This window comes from Schistocerca serialis, chromosome 5 (assembly GCF_023864345.2).
Source record: "Schistocerca serialis cubense isolate TAMUIC-IGC-003099 chromosome 5, iqSchSeri2.2, whole genome shotgun sequence".
NCBI lineage: Eukaryota > Metazoa > Arthropoda > Insecta > Orthoptera > Acrididae > Schistocerca > Schistocerca serialis.
In genome coordinates, this window is record NC_064642.1 from 364308459 (window position 1) to 364335018 (window position 26560).

General features: G+C 37.2%; 1 protein-coding gene across 2 annotated transcripts in view; it reads right to left on the reverse strand.

Moving 5' to 3' along the window:
• Window positions 1-802: 802 nt before the first annotated feature.
• Window positions 803-26560, reverse strand: part of LOC126481014 (cytochrome P450 4C1-like) — a 74017-nt gene continuing 48259 nt past the window's right edge. For both annotated transcript variants that reach the window (XM_050104471.1, XM_050104470.1), the window contains exons 8-13: window positions 17119-17197; window positions 6814-6923; window positions 2908-2976; window positions 2633-2801; window positions 1563-1742; window positions 803-1193 (exon numbers count right to left, since the gene is read on the reverse strand). In XM_050104471.1, coding sequence (XP_049960428.1) covers window positions 1036-1193; window positions 1563-1742; window positions 2633-2801; window positions 2908-2976; window positions 6814-6923; window positions 17119-17197 — 765 coding nt within the window. In that variant the 3' untranslated portion in view covers window positions 803-1035. The remainder of the gene's footprint in view (window positions 1194-1562; window positions 1743-2632; window positions 2802-2907; window positions 2977-6813; window positions 6924-17118; window positions 17198-26560) is intronic.

Here is a 26560-nt window from a genome sequence, read left to right on the forward strand (position 1 = left end):
AATCACCTCACCAATCTTAATACAGATAACATGAAATTAGCTTAGAAAGCTCTCATTCAACTGATTCTTGAGCTCTATCATGGGTTTGTTTAGTAAACATGAGAGCATCATGGGGTTGCTCATCTAACCCAAACTCCAGAAGCAGGCACTCCAAGAGAGGTATTCTGCATCGCAAGAGGTTTACTGTTAAAATTCCAAGAGCATTCATTCCAAGTAGAGCCAGGCAGTGCATTGCTGGCTGCCACGTACACCTTTTGAAATTACCTTCACAAGAAAATCGAAGAAATTTGGGCTCATTCAGTATCATTTGTCCTATGTACCGTCTGCAGATGAAACAAGGAAAAGGGGAAATGATGGTGGTACCAAAAGTATCCTCGGCCACACACTGTAAGGTGTCATGTAGTAAAGTTACAACTCAGATATTAGCAATTCTGTCAGCTAAATTAGTATAATATCATAATACATTGTCAACTTTATGCAAAAAATCTGTCACTGTGCCTTGTAGGAAAAAGGAGAGAAGAAGGAAAAGTGAATTCAGTGTCTCATTGATGGTGAGGTCATTAGTCAGAGCACAAGCTCAGATTGGGGAAGGATGAGGAAATGAGTTGTATACTTTTCAAAAGAACCATCCTGGCAGTTGTCTTAATTGTTTTAGGGAAACCACAGAAAACTGTCATGTAAGAGAGGCGGACCCCCTCCCTTGCAACTGCAGAATGTCTGTTGCTGCAAGAAATATTATTTTGCTTATGTAGGGACTATGAACATAGAGAAGCACTCCAACATCCTGTTTTTGAGGCTTTTATTAAAAGAAAGCAGTAACAAATTACCTGTTGATAGGTAATATCCATATAAGAACATTACATAGGTATAAAACATGTAAAAATCATGTTCCAGATTCCTCCTGTAGGAAATTCCTTTACATTTAGCTATAAAATGAAGCTTAATAGATATTCAAATGTTGATTGATGAGCGTTCATTTTTAAACATGCTTGTTACAGTAGACTTCTCGAGAATGCATCCAAGTTTTCACATTCATCATCTTGATTTAATCTTGACAAGAACTCCGTTTTCTGGCCGCAGAATCAGTTCTCCAATTAGTGTCATCTTTTCTCTATCTTCTACAGATTCTATTTTATATTTTCTTATTATGTTGGACAAAACAACTTTTTCTTCTAGCAGTGCAAATTTCTGACCTATGCAGCAAAACATAAGTTACTTGTAAATAAAATTCAATGTACAAAGTGTTAATGCATTTTTTGTATTAAAACCATAGTTATTCACAAATACAACTTATTGAAAAATTCAGAAGAGTTACTTTTCATATATTAATTAAGGTTCAATAAAGTAATACTATAGAAATATTTGAAGAAATATTATAAGACAGTATCATTGTCTGAAAAACAGTATCTACTCATTTCTTGATGAATCAAACAATGGAAAATCCAGGATGGAATGTAACAATACTATGAAAAGGCCCTGTGGCACAACAGATGCAGCATCAAAAATATTTGTGCATACATATAAGTTAATACCTTCCTTGTCTTCTATAAACAAGTTCTTACCTATGCAATTTCTTGGTCCACCACTAAATGGTACATATGCAAATGGATGCCTTCCTTGTATTCGTTCTGGCAAGAAATTATCTGGGTCAAATTGCTCAGGATTAGGCCACTGTTCTGGATCACGATGAGTATGATATATGTGAATGTTTACAAGGGTGTCTGGTGGGATTGTATAGCCATCTGCAAGAAATATTACAACAAATTACTTTTCAGTTCAGAAAGAACTTTCCTATAGTCAGACAGATGACATGTAACTACAATAAATTTTAATGCAATCAGCAGTCTGCAGAACCACCATATACACTTTTGCTCCCTATTATTCTTACTTGCTGAAGAATCAATAAGAACAAAGCTAAATCAGAATCAATGTACCAAGACTAGATAAAAATTGCAGCATAAGATATAAATTCAGTTATGTACAGACAGTTAGAGAATCAACTTACCACTCAGAAATGTTACAGCACACTCAAGGATAGGTATATTGTACTAAGGCAAACAAACCTCATTCTTTTGGAACTCTGGATAGAAGGATGGAAACATGAAAAAAGTGAGAGAGAAGTAGGTCAAAACAGGAAAGAATACCAGAAGTTGAGATATAGTGCATACTGATTATTTTATACTTTTTAGTCCCATTTTAAAAATGCAGTACATTAAAAAGTTTTTTATTTAAATAATTATTTTCTGGTTTTTAATTTAGTGCTTCTGAAATATGTTATATGGACACTGTAATTGATTGTAAATAAAAAATTAAATAAACTGGCACTATATTGAAGCATGCAAGCTCTAACATTAATTGAAACTGATGCCAATCTGCCTTGGCATATTTAATAGAAATGATAATAAGGGATAGAAAATACACAGCTTTGCAGGGAGAAACAGAATATAATGCAGCAGGGACCAAAGGCCAGTTTGGCAAGTAACCAATCGGCAGGCAGGGAAAGTGAGGTGCCTCATGCTGGCTGTGGATGATGCTACACTGGGCAACAGCCTCAAAGTTTTGGGAACACATGAAAAATACTCCTTTCTTAGGTTACAGTTTACTCAGAAGGAAAAAACTGATAGTGACATACCTATTTTTGTTTCCTTACGGAGTATACGTCCAATAAATGGTACACTGGGATAAAGCCTTAAACCTTCTTTGATGACACGTTCTAAATACTTCATAGCTTGAATATCCTGCATAGTTGTAGGTCTATCAGAACCTTGGAATATGTCAAACAGTTCTTCTGCTACCTTTTCCTGTGGAAATCAAGAGGATGTTAGTCAACAACAAACAACCTTAGGCAACAGAAAATAAACACAACTGTCACTGTAGACTCATCTGTTACAGTTGCTCCAAACTGACCTGTACATCCTGATGAAGTCCCAGAAGATACAGGATCCATGACATGCTAGCTGCTGTGGTGTCATGACCCTAGTAAATGAATTTGTATCACATTACATGTACATAAATGAAAATAGAGTTTTTCAAGTTCTGAAAAATCTAACTATGAGATAGTCTACTTCATTTTATTGTTAAAATATATTACTAACTGAGGCATATGAGACTTCGTGGTTGCTGTTGGCTCCATATTAACACTTCACTGTTGTAAATTTGATACATCTTCATTGTCAAACTTTGTTTAAACGCACAATTATGCAAATGTAGTTTTGGCTATGAGGTATAAAATAATCAAAGGAATATATACAGCAGGGAAAATGGACAACATTGCACCCCCCCCCCCCACCCCCACCCCCGGCACCCCCCCACCCCCCACCCCACACACGCACACACACAAGAAGAGAGTCTATATTGCAGACATTGTGGTAAATAGCAATATTGGGGAATCATTCATCACAATGGATCCAAGTGTCATATAACCGTGCTTTTGTGGAGTTAATTTATAGTAAATTTAAAAAATTTCTCATCTGTTGTCAAACATGCCATAACATGACTTGATCTCAACACTACATTTAATAAGCACAAATTGTGCTCCAGGTAAAATGATGCCTAGAGGACTCATCTGCACAATCGTTACTCACTTCAGGGTTGATTTTCTTAATGTCATATTGAAATTACAATGAATTAGGAACAATGCAATACTGAGGGCACATGAGAGTATATCTCTAACACATCAAAAGTACAACATAGGGAGCAGCTGAACCCTCTTGAAGACGTAACTGCTATCAAGGAAATGTCCTAGACCTATATTTGTTCTGCAATCCACTGAACATTACATGACAGGACTATCATGCAGTCTTCCTTGAATACTGGTTCTCTAAATTTACTCATCATCCAAGAAAAATATTGGCTAGTGTAATAGTCTAGAAACTGTATCCCATTTTCCTTACATATATCATCTACATTCCCAGAACTTTTGTACAAATCTAAGTATGCGATTCACATTTCCTAATGTAACATACATTTTACATGTTCACCCCATTTTATATCTCTTCTTAGTGTTTCCTCTAAATGTTTAAACAATGTTATGGACATCAAAAGTTCAACACTAATCTCATAATCAGATACTGTTGAGTCTTTCTCTTTGTTATGGACATTGTCTTGCATTTATCCATTTATAAAGATAGTTGCCATTCATTACATGAAGCAAGAGATTTTTTTCAATTCCTTCTGGATTCCCACCTGCTCTGACTATATAATTGTTGAGAATGATTTTTATTTATTCTACTATTGGCCAATTTCAGCTGCAGAATCATTTTCAAATACACTGGAGCCACACAAATATTAGCCAATTTCAGGCATAGATCCATTTTCAAGTGGGTTTGAAATGTTCCTACAAAATTTACAAATTATTATTAACTTAAGTCATTAATCTGATTGTGCTGCTGACCATATTCGATACATTGTTTATAGAGCTTGAGAACATTAGTGTTGTCATTGTTCCTCTTTGGCGCAACCCAGAATAATTTTTGTTTCTCTTGAATATTTGATGCTCAGTATATAATACTCAGTTCTGTAAGCAAAAGTTCATTGAGGCCGTCACATAATATCTACTGAGATACTCTGTATGGTTGTATCTTTGTTATTAGTCAAAATGTGGTACACTGTCAAACACCTTTCCAAAATCGAGGAAGACAGAATCTGCAAATCCACTTACATTTACTGTTTTCAAGATACTTTGAATGTATAAAACAAGCTGGGTTTCACAGTGGTGGTTTTCCATGAGTCTGTGCTGATTCTTTGAGAATACGTTTTCCTCCAGCAATATTACTTTATAATTCCGTGCATCTGTTCTTTTATAGTTTTTGTATACAGGAGTGACCTGCACTCTTTTCCAGTCACTAGACTAGTGACGCTGGAGACTGTTGATGGCAACATATTTTTATCAACTGGTACGCAAATATTCAAGCACTCAGATACTGTTACTGATTTAGTATATAGTATGATATAATTGTCTATCAGAAAGAAACTGCATAGATTTTCAGTCAGATACTGATAAGAAACAAGGCCCCGGGAGTAGACAACATTCCATTAGAACTACTGACAGTCTTGAGAGAGCCAGTCCTGACAAAACTCTACCATCTGGTGAGCAAGATGTATGAAACAGGCGAAGTACCCTCAGACTTCAAGAAGAGTATAATAATACCAATCCCAAAGAAAGCAGGTGTTGACAGATGTGAAAATTACTGAACAATCAGTTTAATAAGCCACAGCTGCAAAATACTAACATGAATTCTTTACAGACGAATGGGAAAACTAGTAGAAGCTGACCTCGGGGAAGATCAGTTTGGATTCCGTAGAAATACTGGAACACGTGAGGCAATATTGACCTTATGACTTACCTTAGAAGAAAGATTAAGGAAAGGCAAACCTACGTTTCTAGCATTTGTAGACTTAGAGAAAGCTTTTGACAATGTTGATTGGAATACTCTCTTTCAAATTCTAAAGGTGGCAGGGGTAAAATACAGGGAGTGAAAGGCTATTTATAGTTTGTACAGAAACCAGATGGCAGTTATAAGAGTCGAGGGACATGAAAGGGAAGCAGTGGTTGGGAAGGGAGTAAGACAGGGTTGTAGCCTCTCCCCGGTGTTATTCAATCTGTATATTGAGCAAGCAGTAAAGGAAACAAAAGAAAAATTTGGAGTAGGTATTAAAATCCATGGAGAAGAAATAAAAACTTTGAGGTTCGCCGATGACATTGTAATTCTGTCAGAGACAGCAAAGGACTTGGAAGAGCAGTTGAACGGAATGGACAGTGTCTTGAAGGGAGCATATAAGATGAACATCAACAAAAGCAAAACGAGTATAATGGAATGTAGTCAAATTAAGTCGGGTGATGTTGAGAATATTAGATTAGGAAATAAGACACTTAAAATAGTAAAGGAGTTTTGCTATTAGGGGAGCAAAATAACTGATGATGGTCGAAGTAGAGAGGATATAAAATGTAGACTGGCAATGGCAAGGAAAGCGTTTCTGAAGAAGAGAAATTTGTTAACTTCGAGTATAGATTTAAGTGTCAGGAAGTCATTTCTGAAAGTATTTGTATGGAGTGTAGCCATGTATGGAAGTGAAACATGGACGGTAAATAGTTTGGACAAGAAGAGAATAGAAGCTTTCGAAATGTGGTGCTACAGATAGGCTCAATCACAGGTAAAACAGATGGTAGAATACTAGGAAAATGCAATGAGTCCACAAAGCAGATTGCTCAGAAAACACTTGTGTAACCCATCCTAGAATGTAGTTCAAGAGTGTGAGGTATGTAGCAAATAGGGCTAACAGAGGACAGAAGGAAAACACAGAGAAGGGCAACACAAATATTCGTTCACCTGTTTGATGTATGAGAGAATGTCATGGAGATGCTGAAAAACTTGAACTGGCAGGTGCAAAATATCCTGTGAAAGCCCACTTACAAAGTCTCAAGAACCAACATTAAGTGAGAAATCTTAGAATTTACTATAACCCCCATACAGACTGTGAAGACAAGAGAACTCTATTACAGCATGCACAGAACCATTTAAGCCATCATTATTACTCTGCTCCACATGCAGATGGATTGGAAGAAGCCTTAATAAGTGGTACAAAGGGAAGTACCCTCTGTCATGCACTTCATCCTGCACATTATAGATGTATTTTGTTGAGCCTGCAACTTTTTTTTTCTCCCATCCTGACCAATAAGTCTCCCCTGACTTTTCTCCAAGAGCTTGAAGAAGTTAAACCCTTTTGTGTGTGTGTTCCTCTGACAGCACTTGGTGAGTAGATTTTTTAATTATCCATATACATTAAATATACATGTCCTGCCAGAATTGTTACCTCAAACATGAAAGTATCCACTTCCTCTCTTATTTCCAGGTCTGTCAGATTTTTCCCACCATCAGAAGCTTCCAGCAACAAATCCAAGAAAGCTACTCGTTTCTTCTTTCCTATCAAAGACATCATTTATCAGCAAATTCAAAACAAAAGAGAAAGAAATTTATTATAAAGTAACTGCTATGACAAAGGTTTATCAGATACACTTTTAAAAAGTAAACTAAGGCTGTTCTGGTTGTATCGCATCCAGTTGGCAATAAAAACACGGTTGTAAAAATTATGAGTTTAACTATCAGTTGTGGATTTCCACAAGTTAATTTGTTAATTAGCAACAAGGGTCAGTTACATGAAGACAGAAACTATCTGCATCGTGATAGTGGAGCAGGATATTCAACCTAGTGGATGGATCTAGTGTAACATATGACTTTCGCTAAGGTAGACAGCAACTAAAATGGAAATGTTATATGTTGTACATGTGTTAATTTCTAGCAGTTCAAAGCCTCACTGTTCATAATCAAAAGTGCCTTTTTAAGCCAACACATATTTCCAAATTTCAGACCTTCTTCATCATAGGAGACAAGAGAATAACACTCTGCCATCTTTTAGAAATTTTATTCTGTTGGAGGCCAATCATACTAATTATAACACTGTCATGTCTGTCTATTTGGACATGTTAATTTCCAAAGTAACAGAATTAAGCACTGCAATCATATCTTTATGAATACAAACTAACATTGAATTTACTTTGCATTGTGTATTAAAAACTTAATGTCATTGCTTTGCTTCTTTCAATAGGTTTTGAAAAAACCTACCTAGTAAGTTTGCTGTGTGTTTTGGTTGCCACACACTGCATACTGCAGGTTTGAAACTTAATGTCAGTTTGTGTGTTTGTGTGTGTGTGCGTGTGTGTGTGTGTGTGTGTGTGTGTGTGTGTGTGTGTAAGTGGCCTTCTCCTGTTTTAGTGAAGCAAGCAATCTCTTTGTTCATATCTCCAATCATACTACTTCAAATGTTGTACACAAAACCAATAATAAATCCCACACATACAGAATCTTGGGTACAGCTCTAAATAAATCTCTGGGCAATGTTGGATTTCTCAGATAGTTATGGAATAAAAACCAAAATATGTGCTTCAAGTTTAAAGATAATTCCTATTGAAATGGATTTGCAAATAATAATATTGCTCTATAATGCTGTGCATCTGTTCTTTCCACAGTTCTGAGTACAGGAAATGTTGGAAATCATTGATGTCAATGTATTTGTTATCAACTGAAACACAAATATGCAACAGCACGTCACTCAATGGTCTACGGTGACATGTGACGCTAGCCTACCTCAGTATTACCACTGTGGAAAGGGAACCTACATTTTAACATGGACTCAAAACCACATGTCATTCCAGCCAAATCTTCACATCACTGAGAGGAGAAGGCCAGGTTAAAGGCAGACTGGAATATTCGGTGAACCAAACAGGATTCGGTCCTGTGACTTTTCAGTTTCCACACATGCCCTAGACCACCAAACTCAACAGTTTGTAAGTAGCAGCTGTTAATGATCATCAAACATTAAAATTAAATGAAGTTAACTAGGACTGTTCACTACCACTGAGTACATTTTAATAATTTAATTAAGAATGATGAAAGAAAATTTCAGAAAATGTATTCTACACCTAGTACGATTTTGTGGGGCATGCGTATGCAGTGATATGCCACTAATGAGGAGTGCAGCATCAAAATAGGTTTCTTCTCTCCCAGTTTATAAAACACTTCATCTTTGAATTCTAAATAAGTTGTTGACCATATTGACACAAAAGTATTTCTGGTTTTGTGCTAAGTTCTTACTTAATGTTCTGATTCCAAGAATGTGGAAGGCTCATAAACTATTAACAGCTCTATTTTGTTTCTCTTTTAATCTCATGCAGTGTATTGATGGGTAGTGCAATACTATCAATACACCTAATTAAGCCTACATACAGCACGCTCACAGTGAGCAGTGCAGCGTCTCCGGATGGCAAGTCACATGGACCCGTCAGCCAGCCAACTTTATTAAGTCAAGTGGCCCCAGGCCCAGTCTCACATTTATTTAATAGTTAATGTTTTCTCCTGCACTGGAGTGTTGATGATGGCTCTGCACAATATAGGTTTTATCTGGATATTCATTAGAATGACTGTGTTATTTGTTCATGACAACTGGACCTGCTAAGGTTCTGAGTATAGTGACTTCCAGCTACCACTATTAAGTTCTTATTCTGTGGACTGTGATATCATTTTGGACAAGTGACTGGTTTCAGTCTTGTCCATGACTGATACCCTCCACCATAATTCAAACTGTCTTAATTTCAATTGTTTTCATTTGTAGTCCAGGGAAATTCACAGGGCCAGTAACTTTTATGAGCTATTTATCATTTAGTCTGTGTATAAGCATATTCAATATTTTATTAATAAATTACTTTAGTGATTTAAATTGGAGACTACAAAAGTTTGATGTGTGACATTGGGTATGACTGCCAATCATCCACAAATATTATTGGTAATAGGACAATGTTTTATTCTTTTGTGAGTGTTTAAGGATCTTTATTACTTCTCACTTATATTACTGAGGAAAGATTTGAGTTCATACTACAATCAGTTTATCATAACATTAGCTGACAAAAATGAAAGAATATCAGAGAGAATTGTTACACTTGCTGGAATAAATAAATTCTAAAAATAATATTAAAATATTAGCAGTGTGACAAATATACCAACTGGTCAAGAATCATCATTAACACAGATTGAAATTGTGAGCCAACTTGTGAAATTTCCAGATAATCAGATGAATAATTAATTAGTAGTTTATCAGATTTGCAAGAACTACCTTGTGACTTAGCTCACTCTAACAAACTGACAGTTATTGCAAGAATCTGTAGTTATTTTGATATCATACTTTTTCACTTCAGTCTCATTTTACATTTCTATAAATCTTGTACATTTCTGTGCTTTAATGGTACAGTGTGGCATGCAAATCACTTGTCTTACACATGCTCTGTAGATTTTGTTGTGTACTAACACCAACTGTCATCTAATTTTCATTACTTGCTGTTTCCCTTGGAGCTGGCATGTCCACAGAGCTTATAGGTGAATTACACCTTCTGTCATCAATTAACTGTATCTCTGTTCAGCTTCATAACTCCCATGAAACCCTTAAGAAGAAATATTGGGTTCCAACCTTTTGTGATTCAGAATTTACTTCAGCATACTCTTTATGGTGAGCTTATGGTCCAATTTATAACCATGAAATCTTTAATTACAGACTTGCTGTATTAAATGTTCTAGGTGAAACTGTGTTAATTCTACATGAAAATCTAAGCTTTCAATAATATCCGTCATTGTCTTCATCAGAAAATGAACTGACTTGTGAGTGTAATAGGAGTAATAGAGTCACATGGATGTAACTGATGTAGTTGTACCATGGACATGTAATAAGGGGAGTTGTCATGCTGTCACAAACTTGAAGCCAACATTAGCCATATTAGTTGCCCTGAATATTAGGTTCCGGTGGAAGTTTTTGCTCAAACATGCCAGGTTGCATCAGGTATGGGTATACTTATCATTCTGATTACAGTGTAAAGGAATCACATTTCATTTGTAAGTGGAATCATTCAAGCACTATTTTCTTTTATATACATCAATGTTGGCTACTCTATTTACTTTTACTGTAATAGTTTTATTTCTCTCGTGTGACTTTAGATTTCCTATCTGTTCAACTTAAAAAGCTTTTTGAGTGAATGCTGTGAGCTTAGAAACTGACCAAACACAGAAAAATATTGTCATAGTAATTTCAAGAATAGAACATGGACCGAACATCAGTTTCTTTAGTACATATTAATGAAAATGGTGGATTACAAAAGCAGCCTTTTCATATCACATATGTCTCTTCTTAGTTACACTCCTGGAAATGGAAAAAAGAACACATTGACACCGGTGTGTCAGACCCACCATACTTGCTCCGGACACTGCGAGAAGGCTGTACAAGCAATGATCACACGCACGGCACACCGGACACACCAGGAACCGTGGTGTTGGCCGTCGAATGGCGCTAGCTGCGCAGCATTTGTGCACTGCCGCCGTCAGTGTCAGCCAGTTTGCCGTGGCATACAGAGCTCCATCGCAGTGTTTAACACTGGTAGCATGCCGCGACAGCGTGGACGTGAACCGTATGTGCAGTTGACGGACTTTGAGCGAGGGCGTATAGTGGGCATGCGGGAGGCCGGGTGGACGTACCGCCGAATTGCTCAACACGTGGGGCGTGAGGTCTCCACAGTACATCGATGTTGTCGCCAGTGGTCGGCGGAAGGTGCACATGCCCGTCGACCTGGGACCGGACCGCAGCGACGCACGGATGCACGCCAAGACCGTAGGATCCTACGCAGTGCCGTAGGGGACCGCACTGCCACTTCCCAGCAAATTAGGGACACTGTTGCTCCTGGGGTATCGGCGAGGACCATTCGCAACCGTCTCCATGAAGCTGGGCTATGGTCCCGCACACCGTTAGGCCGTCTTCCGCTCAGGCCCCAACATCGTGCAGCCCGCCTCCAGTGGTGTCGCGACAGGCGTGAATGGAGGGACGAATGGAGACGTGTCGTCTTCAGCGATGAGAGTCGCTTCTGCCTTGGTGCCAATGATGGTCGTATGTGTGTTTGGCGCCGTGCAGGTGAGCGCCACAATCAGGACTGCATACGACCGAGGCACACAGGGCCAACACCCGGCATCGTGGTGTGGGGAGCGATCTCCTACACTGGCCGTACACCACTGGTGATCGTCGAGGGGACACTGAATAGTGCACGGTACATCCAAACCGTCATCGAACCCATCGTTCTACCATTCCTAGACCGGCAAGGGAACTTGCTGTTCCAACAGGACAATGCACGTCCGCATGTATCCCGTGCCACCCAACGTGCTCTAGAAGGTGTAAGTCAACTACCCTGGCCAGCAAGATCTCCGGATCTGTCCCCCATTGAGCATGTTTGGGACTGGATGAAGCGTCGTCTCACGCGGTCTGCACGTCCAGCACGAACACTGGTCCAACTGAGGCGCCAGGTGGAAATGGCATGGCAAGCCGTTCCACAGGACTACATCCAGCATCTCTACGATCGTCTCCATGGGAGAATAGCAGCCTGCATTGCTGCGAAAGGTGGATATACACTGTACTAGTGCCGACATTGTGCATGCTCTGTTGCCTGTGTCTATGTGCCTGTGGTTCTGTCAGTGTGATCATGTGATGTATCTGACCACAGGAATGTATCAATAAAGTTTCCCCTAGCTGGGACAATGAATTCACGGTGTTCTTATTTCAATTTCCAGGAGTGTATTTGAAACATATAACAAAAATAAAGTTACGTTAATGAGGTAAAACAGATTGTATTGCTGTATCAGACATGCATTTAAGACTAAAAAAAAGTCTAAAAATGCCTTTCTGATGCTGTGTTATCCATGAAAGGACTGTAACATTTTCTATTTAAAGTGACTGGTGCATGCACACATCAGAAATTAAAAACAAGTAGCAATCATAAACAATAGCCTGCTAATGTTTTGGACCATCTAACATGGCCGTGCTGGCTTCAAAACAATGTACAGCTTCATTAAGTGTCATTTGCCCCTATCATACTTTCATGAGTTTTGTCCACTGGGATGAGGGAATACAGTGGCACCAACAATGATGATTCATCTGGGGCATCTTGTTTCCATTAGGATGTATAATACGGGATACACTCCTAAGCAGTTCATCAGTATCAAGATCTCACATGCACACATTGCCAAGTTCTTAGTCTATATTTCCGTTAGGGTGGCAAACACCAACCAAGAGTAAGTGAAACTGAAGTACTAAGTTATTAACAGAGAAGGAAATTGGTGGCTTGCAGACAACTGAACTAAACTAAAGAAGTAGATTACTACAAGATCAAATTTTTGGTTTATTTCCATAGTAAATTTACTTACTTCATACCTGGTGGAGAGCACCATGAAAGAATACATACTATGTCAGTAACTTAAGGCGGAAAGAAGGCCAAAATTTACTCATAAGCAGTAGTAGGAGAAAAGTTAGAGAATAAGGTGTGTTGACAGGTTTCTGTGTGTTAAATACCAAATTCTATAAAAATATCTGGACTACAAAGAATATATGGAAATGGAGGAAGAGGTAGACATCCCAAGGATGAGGGTTTTAATTGAGAGAAGGGACCTACTTGTGAAGTATAGTGACAATGACTTCAAAGAGTGGTTTGGGTTTCGTGAGAAATCTGTTGAGTCGCTGCTTGGTATGCTGGGGTCATTACTGCAGCATAATTCTGACAGGAACCATGGTTTGTCTCCTAGACTGCAACTTCTCTGTGGTCTGCGAATCTTTCACACAACTACTTATCAAATTGTAGCAGGGGCTCTCATTAACACCCATCGCACTACTGCTGGAAGAGCTTGTAATAGTGTGGTAAATAGTTTAATTACCTTAAAGCCACTGTATGTGTCCATGCCACAGAACAAAGAAACTATATCACAGAACAAAAGGGAATCTATTGAATTGGTGGATTTCCAAATGTCATAGGGGCCATAGATTGCGTACATATATTCATACTTTTTCCTTCTGGAGCACAAGCAGAACTATATAGAAATCAAAAGAATTTTTTTCGTTCAATACACAAATTATCTGTGATGTCAATATGAAGATTTTGAACATGGTAAGCCACTGGCTGATCTCCATGCATGATGCATGTGTTTGGAACATTAGAAGAGTTGCTGCAGAATTTGAAAATGGACAATATAATGAGTTGCTTGTTAGAGAAACATCTTATGATTCCTGTGTTTCAACCTCACATGGGAACCGAAGGGCACTACAACAAATACCATATTGCTACCAGACATGTAAAAGGATATACATTCATCATTTGGAAAAAAACATTTCCACATTCTCGCTAAAACAATTCAACATAGACAACACAAGTGTGGAAATTTATTGTGAATGCTGTACAACTTTGGAATAGAAGTTGGAGATGTGTTTCATCCTGATGCTGTGGAGATGAATGACACTGATCAATGTGCTCAATGCACATTTCAGCCAGAAGCAGATGCTGCAGGCAGAAGGTCTATTATACTTGATGATCTTAATTCAAATTGTACCTAATTTGCTACTAAAATAACACGTTCATGTAAAGACTTTTCCTTCTGAAATGAATAAATAAAGCCCTATTTTATAGTTACGTTTCTCTGTATCTTTTTTTCCAGTTACGGGATTAACATTTTCATTTTGTTTCTTACTTCAGTTCACAGATTTGTACAATAAAGATGTTTTGATTATTTCTACAGAAAACAAGATGTCTACTTTTATAAATTTGGTAATACAAGTAAATATTGGAATGTGGTGATTACAAAAATTAAACGTACTGATACTGAAATAATGAACATAAATATTATGTCATGTGAAAAATAAGAACATAGTAACCATTGGAAAAAATATCAAGCAAATAAAATGTATACTGAAGCACCAAAGAAACTGGTATAGGCACACTTATTCATATACAGAGATATGTAAAGAGGCAGAATACATCCCTGCGGTCAGCAATGCCTGTATAAGAAAACAAGTGTCTGGCGCAGTTATTAGACTGGTTACTGCTGCTACAATGGCAGGTTATCAAGATTTAAGTGAGTTTGAACTTGATGTTATAGTTGGCACATTGGCGATGGCACACAGCATCTCCGAGGAAGCGATGAAGTTGGCATTTTTCCCTACGACCGTTTCACTAGTGTACCGCAAATATCAGGAATATGTTTCTTAATACTTAATTGTTCTTGGCCATCTCCATGTTGCTGTTAGCTCATACTCCAACCTGCAAGTGCTCCTTGAATTAACATGTGTCACCCACCAATAAATTAAGCTAACATGATATTATTATCAGAAAGTGATGCAATAATACAAACAACTTTCTGAGGAGGGCAACCACAGCTTAGAGACATTAGCAATAACAATAACAACAATCAACACTCAACAGTTGTTTAAAAATTACAACAATTAAAAACTCAAGAATGATGAGATGTTTCCAAAAGCTGCAAAGCTGTATGAGGTGCTTTATTCACAACTACCGGTATCACGTCAGTATAGATGCATCTACAGGTTTATCTGTCAAAAATACAAATCACAGTGTGAAATTTTTGAAATGGCAGAAATATAGAACTGTAGTGTTGACATTCAACAAGAAACAATTATGAGTACTCGCAATGATTATATTTCCATTATGTGGGTGGAGTCCCAGCTTTCAGAAGTTATCCACGTTAAAAGTCAAACCACAATGGTGGGTTGTCGTAACAAAATTGAGTACACCTGAAAGATGTTAGTAAAAATGTACAAAGCATGGCTGCTGAATGAGCCAGGCCTAGAAAAAAGTGGTGGGGGGGGGGGGGGAGGGGGAACTAATAATGAATGGAACTGCTGTGAGCAGGGATAAACTGCCTAAAAATAACTGATGTCTAGGGAAAGTATACAAGAAATATTATCCCAAAAATAATAATCAAGTACGAAAACAAAATATTGCAAATGAAAGAAATCTGAAAAATAGCTTACTGGATAACACCACATAGGATTTATCATAAGATCTGGTAGACACCAGCTGCGTAAAACTGATGTAGTAAAAGTTAAAATCGCATGCAATGTTTGTACTTCTGTCACACTGATAAGTGGTTGATGTTGTGTAAGGAGTCTGTGGAGACAAGCAATACACAGGAAAGTGGAAGGCCACATTGGCTAAGAGGCAACCAAAGTAAACACATGAGCAGCTGGAAGTGAAAAAGAAGGGAGATGGCACTATGGACTTATGCTGTTCATTGCATCCATGGGCTGCATACACCACATGTTCCATTCATTATTAGTTTTTCTCTCATTTTTTTCTAGGTCTGACTCATTCAGCAGGCAAGCTTTGTACATTTTTACAAGCATCTTTTGGGTGTCATCAATTTTATTATGACAACCCACCATTGTGGTTTAACTTTTAATGTGGATAACTTCCTGAAAGCCGGGACTCCATAACTGTCACCAACATTATGGACATATAACCATTTTGAGTACTTGTCATTGTGTCTTGTTAAATGTCAAAACTATGGTTCTGTATTCCTACCATTTCAAAACTTTTTCACAGTGATTTGTATTTTTGATAGATAAACCTGAAGATGTTCCTACACTGATGTGAAATCAGTAGCTGCGAATAAAGCACTTCATACAACTATGCAGCTTTTGAAAACACCTCATCCTTCTTTACTTTGATTGTTGTAATTTTTATGATAATTTGAGCATTGAGTGTTGTTATTGTTATTCATAGTGCAATGTTTGTGGCAACATTTCTGAGAAGAACTGAAATGCCAGCAAAATGCTGAAATGGCTTACTTCTTTAGTAAAAAGGCATTTCTACTTTAGTTACAACTAAAGAAGTAAATGGAAATTGAGCTTTCCGACAGTTACTAGAAAAGTATATTACTATGGAAGTGTTTCTAGAAAAGTATATTACTATGGAAGTAATTTACTAAAGTGGTCCAAAATAAAGAAGTTGTTGGTATGAATTCTGATTTCCACAGCCTCTTTGATGGTTGAGACCCAGTAATTTAATTTTCTTAGCTGCCTAAGAAAATCAAAGAGATGTTGCAGCCTGTGAAGATTAGTCATGGCCTCAAAGTCTCAAGTGTTTACAGTATTCCATGTCACTAAATGGGCCAATCTATCTGAACCACTTCCTAGTGCTGTACTGAATGTCAGTGACACACCGAGTACAAAAATCTAGAAAAATCTGCTGTTGGCAAACATACACAAGTAAGGACAATATCTTATTTCAGCAGACATGAGTCCTTGCCTACACTTCAAACTAATGGAATACAATAATCAAAGAGCCTATAGAAATCAGAATGTGTGTGAGTGACTTCATTGGAGATGTGTGCTAGTCCTCAACAAAACATAGAAGCAAGAATTTAATACCAAGAGACTGTGTAGGAGTAGGCCTCCTATTGAACATAGTGTATAAATGAAGATGCTATGGCACAGTGTAATCTCTGCTCACAGTGAGCAGTTGACATTACTGCATCATTAGCGTTTGTGTGATCCACTTACTTCTTTGACAGTCAGTTGCTTTCTAATGAAGACACGGTGGATATTATTGAAAGCTCAGATTTTTACAGAGAAATAATGTGACAAATGCACCGACAACATTTAGAGTCACATTTTCAACTAGTTTTTTAACTTTGTAGAGTCTACAGATTACAGTACACATAATTATATCAATATTGTGTCATGTGTACCTACCAAAGACTTCCTCCTCATCATCTTTGGGATTCAGATCTTTATTATTGTTCAGTCTTGAGGCCTTTCTCTCCCTAATTACCTGTAACATTGGGCTTCACATTACTTTAAAAATATTGAAATTTTGTACTTGTGTGATATATTTTATAACTGTTGTAGAACTACAGTAATGCATATCAGTAATGAATAACCTTGACATTTCACAAAACATTGTATTACTCTTTGAGAGCTGATTTATGAAAGCAACCATCAGAGAAAAAAGCCTATTTTGGAAACAAATCAATAGTAATCCTTGATACTGAAAAATTGTTCAACACAGTTTACAAAAGAAAAAAATAATTATAATCTGCTCTGTGACATCCATCACTGTATGAAATTCATTTTATACAAATCATGATACAAACTGTGTATGACATTAACTTCAAATACACTAGTGTGTTGTTATTAATAGAATATTGCCACATGCACTTTCTCATCTAATGATTAAGATACACATATTGTTTGATGACTATTATGACTTGATTCAGAAAACATCTCATCATATAACTTTGCATTGAGACACCTGAAATGCAGATACACAGTTGTAAACAAACTATTTTTGGTAAATATGTTACTTTTTTATACAATTTAGTAGTTGCATATGATATTTCAAATATTATCTTCTGCGAGTTTCTGAATTAAATATCAGAAAGAAAAGGGGAAATAATAGGCAGATAGCAAAAAGTGCTAACACACTGCCAATATATTTAGAATTAAAACGCAAGTTGGAAGAAAAGCACAGAATGAAACAGAAAAGATTTAAAATTTTTGAAGCTAATAATATCTGTTAAAACAAAAAGTATTTGACGTATCACAGAACAGCAGTTTTCAGTCGATGGAATAGCAAGTGGAATGATAAAATGATAAAAACAAAGGATACAAGCTTATAATGAAAGAGACTCACAAAATAAGGGGATAAAACATATAAAACATAATAAATGAATATTAGGAAGCTGGTTGGGAATGGAACAAGAAACAGGGAAATGAAAATGCTTGTAACTGACTTGAGTGAAGTTACTTAAATATGATATGCAAATAAAACTATGGAAAGTGCATATCTGGGAATGTAGTATAGTGAAATAAACAAATACATTTTATATAGCAGAATTAATAAAAAGTATAACATAATTAAGGAACTTGATAATGAATGCAGGAAAGTGTGAAAATCAGGGAACCGGTATCAGCATAACCATGTGATAGATAGATAGATTGATTGATATTTATTGTTGTAGAGACCTCAGAGATCATCTGAGGCATTACAAAAGTCAATATTACATAGCATAAATGTTACACAAATAATTACAAAAACAAGAAAAATATTACGCGATATAAATATTACACAAATAATTATGGTACCTTCACACAAAAACAAAACAGAGAAATTTCTGGTACAAATTGATATTGCATAGTAAATTTAGCCAATTACAGACTTACTCATATATAGAAGCATATAAAAACTGGTCACAAAGTGCAGTCATACCATATTCTTTGCCTCCCTTAAAAATTCATCAGTTTCATAAATGCTGAGCTCAAGAAGAAATTCTTTTAATTTTTTTTTTTTGAATTGTTGAATTGGAAGATCCCTGATATGTTGGGGTATGGCATTAAAAAATTTTATGGACTTGTATAAGAAGCACTTTTGTGTTTTTTTATAGTTACATCGGAAATATCTCTTAAAACAGTGAACTGTGCTTACTCAAGATTGTATTATCAAATCATTTTCATGGATCTGATAGCATTTCACCATAATTATTTCAAGCTCAATCTTGTATTAAGTGCAGTGTTGTTGTTTGTCATGTGAGTAAGTGTTTTGGCTGGATCATATCATGAGGACACAATCTGACCATTGTGCCTAAGAATAAGAGAAAGGGTGATTATTTATATAGCTGGTGCCACATGGCAAAATTCATTGAGATTCACAATGTTTCATGCCAAGGGTAGGGCACAAATTTTAAATCACTGATTATGTTCACTATCAACCTATAAGGGGCAGTCAAATGAAAACAGGTCATATGGGAGAAAAGAAAGTAAACTGTTTACCATTTCAAAATTAATCACCATAAGTGTTACTACTTCATCCCACTGTGAGAGATGACGGTCAATGCCTTCATGGAAAATTGTTTTTGGTCGCCTATGGACCCTTAATTGAACCCAAATGTCAACTCTTCATCCGAAACAAACTGATGGCCATGAATGTCTTTCTATGGAGCTCAAAAAATATGGAAATCACATCAGGAGAGATTGGGATTGTATAGTGGATGAGTGAGGGCTTTCCAGCAAAACTTCTATAGTGTCGACACAACATTCAGGCAAGCGTTATCCTGCAGCAGACTGATGTCTTAGGTGCTTGGACTTGATGACGCACTTCAATTTTTGCATAGTGGCCATGTACTGCTGTGCGTTAATTGTGGTGCCATATTGAAGAAAGTTAATTAGCAGTAGGCCCTTACAGTTGAAGCAAAAGGTCAACATGACTTTCCTGGCACTGGCATGCACATCTTCAGATTTCTTTCAGTGGAGATGAATCCATGTGCTTCTATTGTTGCTCTCCAGCTCAAAATGATGACACTATGTTTCATCTCCCATGACCATCCGGAACAGGAAACAATATTCTTCATCATGAAACCATTCCAGATGTTGCAGGAATGTTGAGGTTCTATTCAATTTCTGCTGCTCCATCAGGCTGTGGGAAACCCACTGTGCACAGATTTTGCTGAACTTCAGGTGCCCTGTCACAAGGGCATGAGTCGTACCATGAGTGATGCCCAACATGAGCCATGTCCATCGTCGCTCATTTTTGATAGCAGCATCCACCACAGCAAGGACGGAAAGTAAGTGACACAATGAGCTTGACTGCTGTCTTTAAATGACACCTGTCCTTCTCAAAATCATTTAGTCCATGCAAACACACTTGCAAGTGACATACTTTTTTTCCATACACAGCACACATTTGGGCTTGAATTTCTCTTCCTGACACTCCATACACAGTCGAAAACTGCACTTCACCTTGCTGTTCTTGTTTCCCAGTCTTGACAGTGGAGTCAGATGCACATATGACTCGCTGACCTTATGTCGAGCACATATAACAGAGAAATGGTGCAACAGTTAATGTTTCAGTGTTCCTTCCTGATTCCCAAAAGAGGACACTTCTATACATACTTCTACCAGCCTTGCCAATGTTCACTGCATGCTTGTTATATAGTCTGTCTTGTTTTCATTTGACTGCCCTTATTAGGTTGGTCATGGGTGACAGAATCTCAGTAGAACTTAATTTGCATAAGATGTAATGGACAGAAGTCTGACCCTCAACAAGCAGCAGACTTCAGAGAAACACCAGGACAAGATACTTTGAGGCAAACTGAATTATTTGCCATCTGTGTCAAAAGACCAGTATTTTGTGTTATACTCACCATAATACAATGGTAAAACTGTACAAATTGTGGTGGAAATTATGATACATGGAACATGAATAAATGTCCTAATACCTTCTTGAATGAATACTCATGATCCAATTTAAAAGCCAGTTCACAGTAAGTGTTAAGCTAGAGAGAACAGGAAACATGTTACAATCTGTACAACATGTTAGAGAAGATCTCATGTGGCAGTAGCAACATTATGATGTCTATGCATATCAGTGACTTCTTTGAAAGTCTGTCATATTACTGACACACAGTCTGTGAATCCATGAGAGATGAGCACATGATGTATTAGAAGACAGAATCCACTGTAGTTTCAAGTTGTTTCATGTCATTCTAAACATATGTAAGCTCACTCTGAATATTTTGTCAATAATCTAAATGTCATTGTTCCAGAACAGTTTTGTTATTTTTATTTTTGCTTTTCACTTAAAACTGTATGTCTGTCATTTTGTTAATGTTCAGACAAAAGTTCTTGCATGTTTTCACATTTTCTCTCCTTCCTGCTTTACAGCATAATCTTCTGTGGCCAATAAAGTATTTTTCTTTCAAGCTGTGCAGTAAGAATAACGTGCAGAGTTGTTAACTAATTATCTTGCAGAAAATACCTTGGGATTCTTACACTTATAACTCCAATGTAAGTGTAAGAATTCTAAGGTTCTGTAAGCACGCTCTTCATTATCAACTCCACGTAATATTCTCATTGTGCAGTCTCAGCAAACAATAGATATGAGTTACAAATGAAGTGCGATACATTCAACTGCAGTACAAAATAGAAAAATAATTTCTGCATGTACTGTGTCTTCCACTCTAATATAGCATTGTTTCACATGTAAGACAATATGATTTAGCTGGTGATTTCAATACAGATTCCTTAAAGTACATTACAGTTTATGAAAAACTAAATGATTTTCTATGTAGTTATAATCTGTAGACAGAGTTGATGGGCCAACTGGATTAACTAGACACCTCTAGCTCTATACATCACTTTTACACCTTCTTAGATATCTGCAGAGTTAGTAATTTTGTTTTTGAGAACATTTCTTGTGGAGAAACAGCAGTCTGGCTAAAACTACTTTCAAAATGGATTAAAAACAGTGTCAATTGCAAAAACATTTATTTTGCTGGTAACGAGTTTCAGTTAGTGTTTGACTATCCTCAGACCGTGATAATGAAATACAAACATAGAGTGGATTTAGAAGGATGTCTGATAGTAGTAATAACATGTAAAATACAACATATATAACAAATATTAAAAGAAGAAATTATACCCATAATGGTAGGTGTTGGTGGTGAATGGAGTGGGTCTTGTAACTCCATGAACATATCTGCTAAGGAGAGCAACAAAGTTGTTGTTTAAATACACGATGCTCCTCCCACAGCATACTAAATTACATCAGCGATACCCAGTCAGGCATACAGGATGTAAAACAGCCATCACAGTAAGGGATATACAAAATAGTTACATAAAAGCTAATAAAAAATGAAGAAGTGGGTACATTACGTTGCATAAAATAACTGCTACAAACAGAATGTAAAGGAGAGAATCAATCATAATTGCTTGTGAGAACACCGATAGCCATCTTTGGGAATTTATCATAAACTCGTAGAGTTATCCCAGCAAAGACAGTGGTTAAGCAATGCCAATGGTTCCCATGGAGACAGCCTTGTCATATCAATACGCGCCATCCAGTAGAAGGTGATTTCAGAGCCGCAAATCTGACTGGATGTTAAATATGCACCGACATGCAGGCTAGCAGTAGAAATACATGCCAAGTATTGAAAATTGCTCCTAGATCATGAAAATACTGTTTGAGAAACATCATTGTTTACCATGGAAACAGTGTGGAGGAATTAGTCTTCACATTTCAGCAGAAGTCTTATGGACATTTTGTGACTCAACTATATTCACAGTATCTTTTAACTTCTGATTGCTTATGTGTTTGTTTTACATTTATGGCCCCTTATATGGGTTCTTGATGTATTATATCATAGTGATGTAGTCTATATATCCGTACATCTGACATTATATACACTATGTTAAGGAATTTTGTGGAATACTTATAAATGTAAACAACTATATTCACATATAATGGAAGGAAACATTCCACGTGGGAAAAATTATATATAAAAACAAAGATGAGGTGACTTACCGAACAAAAGCGCTGGCAGGTCGATAGACACACAAACAAACACAAACATACACACAAAATTCAAGCTTTCGCAACAAACTGTTGCCTCATCAGGAAAGAGGGAAGGAGAGGGGAAGACGAAAGGAAGTGGGTTTTAAGGGAGAGGGTAAGGAGTCATTCCAATCCCGGGAGCGGAAAGACTTACCTTAGGGGGAAAAAAGGACAGGTATACACTCGCACACACGCACATATCCATCCACACATACAGACACAAGCAGACATATTTAAAGACCAGTCTATCGACCTGCCAGCGCTTTTGTTCAGTAAGTCACCTCATCTTTGTTTTTATATACAACTATATTCAGAGTTCTTTTAAACTTCAGTTTCTTATACTCATTGTTTTTTGCTTTTGACTATCTCCTGGGTCAATGAGATTTTGTGCCATAATTCTTTTGATGTAACTTATTTTTCATGCTTTAGGTATTATGTACCTACTTTGCTTGTTATCATGTTGGGTACTTGGGCAATGTCATATGGAGGACCTGACACATATTATGCCAGTTGTCTTTCTTGCATGCCAGTATTTTGTAACACTTAGCTGCTATTGCAACTCTGAAGTCATTTTCTATTGAATCTTGCATATCAACACCACCACACAGTTTATGTAGTAAATAACGACATCACTCAAGCTGTATTTTCACTGGCACTATGATCTAGGAGCAATTTGCAATACCTGGCATGCATTTCTACATGTCAGCCTGCATGCCAGCATGGATTTAACATCCAGTCGCTGTCACAGCTCTGAAATCATCTTCTTCTGGATGGTACATGTTGATACGGCAAGGCCATCTCCATGGGAACCATTGGCATCACATAGCCAATATTTTTTGTGGCGTAAAATCTATGAGTTTGTGATAAACCCCCACAGATCACTATCAGTGTTCTCACAACTGATTTTGATTAGTTATATCTTTTATAAAATGGGTGTTTCAGAAGTGATGGTCAGTAATTCATTCATGGAAAGTACAGACCAAAAGTAGCAAAAAAGCTTGAATGAACATGGGTCCACAAATCAATTGTTGTCAAAGTACAGCATATTTTCTGTTGCAGTTCATCAGTGTCCAGGAACACATAGCATCCCTAATTGTTAAAGTAGGTGTTCAAAATGTTGTCCATGCATCTGAAAGCAACATTGAACTCATCTCTGAAATGAGTTGTGAATCCTCTCAGACAGTACTTGGAAATTTCGTAAATCTTGGAAGGCTGCTTCAATCCACAAGCATAATTCCTCTAGAGCGTTGACCTCGGTGGCATAGACCAGGCTTCTGACATCACCCCACATACACAAATCCATGGATTTAAAACTTGGAGGACATGGCACCAGCCCTCCTCTACCTATCTAATGTTGACCATATGTCTGGGTTAGAAGCTGGCGTACTTGTAAATGAAAATGTGCTGGAACATCATCGTACATGAGCCACATGTTTGGGCAGTGGGTCATCATCATGTACATCTGTAAGTACCGTCTGTAGAAAGCACATATCCTGTTGTCTGGTTAGTCTCTGTGGTAGGAAGTGTTTTCCAGTTATGCAGTCTCTGAGTAGTCCTGCCCAGACATTAAGGAAATAATGTTGATGATGTGATACATGTGTTGCATTAGGATTGACATCAACCTGAATGTGACAGTTGTGGTAGCTAACAATACCATCATGGGTAAATCCAGCCTCATCCATGAACAGAATACTGCTTACAAACAGGGGATTCAGAATACACTGTTGTTGCACCCATTGGTAGAAATTCTCTCTAGGAGGGCTTGAGGGCTTGTACTCACTGAAGATGATATGGATAGAGTATTTGCTGATGTAAAATCTACCACACACTGCTATGACTCAGGACAAGCTCTTAGGTTATTGAGGACTTGCACTCACTGGAGATGATATGGATAGAGTATTTGCTGATGTAAAATGTACCATACACTGCTATGACTCAGGACAAGCTCTTGGGTAGCAATCCTCCTTGTTGAAGTATTCAGTCTTTTGTGTACAATGTGTAACACTCTTTCCTCAACATCAGGTGTTATGAATCTGGGTCAAACTTCTTGTACATGGTGTGTGAAACTCCTGGTTTCTCTAAGGCACTGATGTAACCAGCTAAATGTACACCTGTCAGGCTGCCTGTGGAGAGGAAAAGCTTTTTCATACAATTGTGCAGCCTCAAGGGCACTGCCATTTGCTTTGTGATACAAGAAGTGCATATCAGTATACTCTTCATTGTTGTTACCTCTGTCCATGGTGCCTTCATGTTCATAACTGATTGTGAGCCCAGTACGACACAGTGCACAGAGGGAGAAAGGGAAGTAGTTGCGCATTTGTAAACTTTGAGATACGATCATAAGTACCGTGGTATCCAGGGGTGTTTACTATTGGTTCCAAACTCAAATTAATGCGATACCTTGGCAACGGTTCATTTTCAGACCCATGTTTATCGGGGCTTTTAATCTACTTTTGGCTTGTACTTCCCATGTGTGAATTATTGACCATCAATTCTGAAACATCATGTATATTTTTATCACATACTGATAAAATTCTGTTAATAGCAGGTACTTTATATGATGTAATATACTTATTTCTTCATTTGTTATCAGCTTCGTGCAACTATTCTGTATACACATTATTGTAACAACTGTTTTACATCCTGTATGCCTGACTGGCTATCACTCATACAATTCGGTATGCAGTGGGCGAAGCATCACATATTTAAGCAACAGCCGTGTTGCTCAACTAATAGTTGATGTTTGTGGAGTTACAAGATCTCCTCCATTCACTGCCATTACCTACTACCATGGGTATAATTTGTTCCTTTAATATTTGTTATATACAAAGTATTTTATGATGCCATTTTTATCAGACATCCCTATAAATCCATTTTATGTTCATATTTCAGTATGAGGATCTGAGGATGGTCAAACAATGACCAAAACTGGGTACCACCGAAATAAATGTTATTGCAATCAATACTGTTTTTAATCTTAAACTGCAGTTTTGATATAATAAACCTTCACTTTTCCGATTGTCTTGCCAGACAATGGAAATACTGAACATGGTATGATTCACAAAGTACATACGAGATGAGGAAAATTAGATGTCTGAATGAAAAATCTTTAGAGTCTTTTGCAACTTGGGACATGGAATGAATTATACTGTACAGAAAATGTTGCAGACAAATGGATGAACTTCTGTAATGTTTTGCTTACCAATTCAAATGTAACATGTGCAATTACTTTCAAAAAGAAACATGCTCAAAACTGTACAAGACTGCCTTCAGAAAAGAAACAACTGTAAGCGAAAATGTTTATTACTTGGAAAATACATAGAGTTTGCAGAGACATCAGCTAGAGCTAACTACCAAACATGTTGAAAAGCCTACAAACAAGCACTGAATTTATTCACAAAGGAAATCTTACAACAAAAAATAGCAAACTCAAATAACATAAACAAATCAGTATGGAACTGTGTAAATGGGAGACTCAGAAGATAACCTAAGCCTAGTGTCAACAATATTCCAACTGAAGAGTGATGGTGTGAATGCCTTAGATCCTTATGTAGTCAGCAGCACTTTTAATACCCACTTTATTAACTCAAATAGCATATGTGTGAAGTCTGGTGCTGATGACTACAGAACTCCTTACCGGGTACAAAAACCAGTGTATGTGTATGAAACAGGTACAGAGAAAATTACATATAAAATGCCAATATATGTCTCTACTCCCCCTCCCCATGAACCATGCACCTTTCCATTGGAGGGGAGGCTTGCATGCCTCAGCGATACAGATAGCTGTACTGTAGGTGCAACCACAAC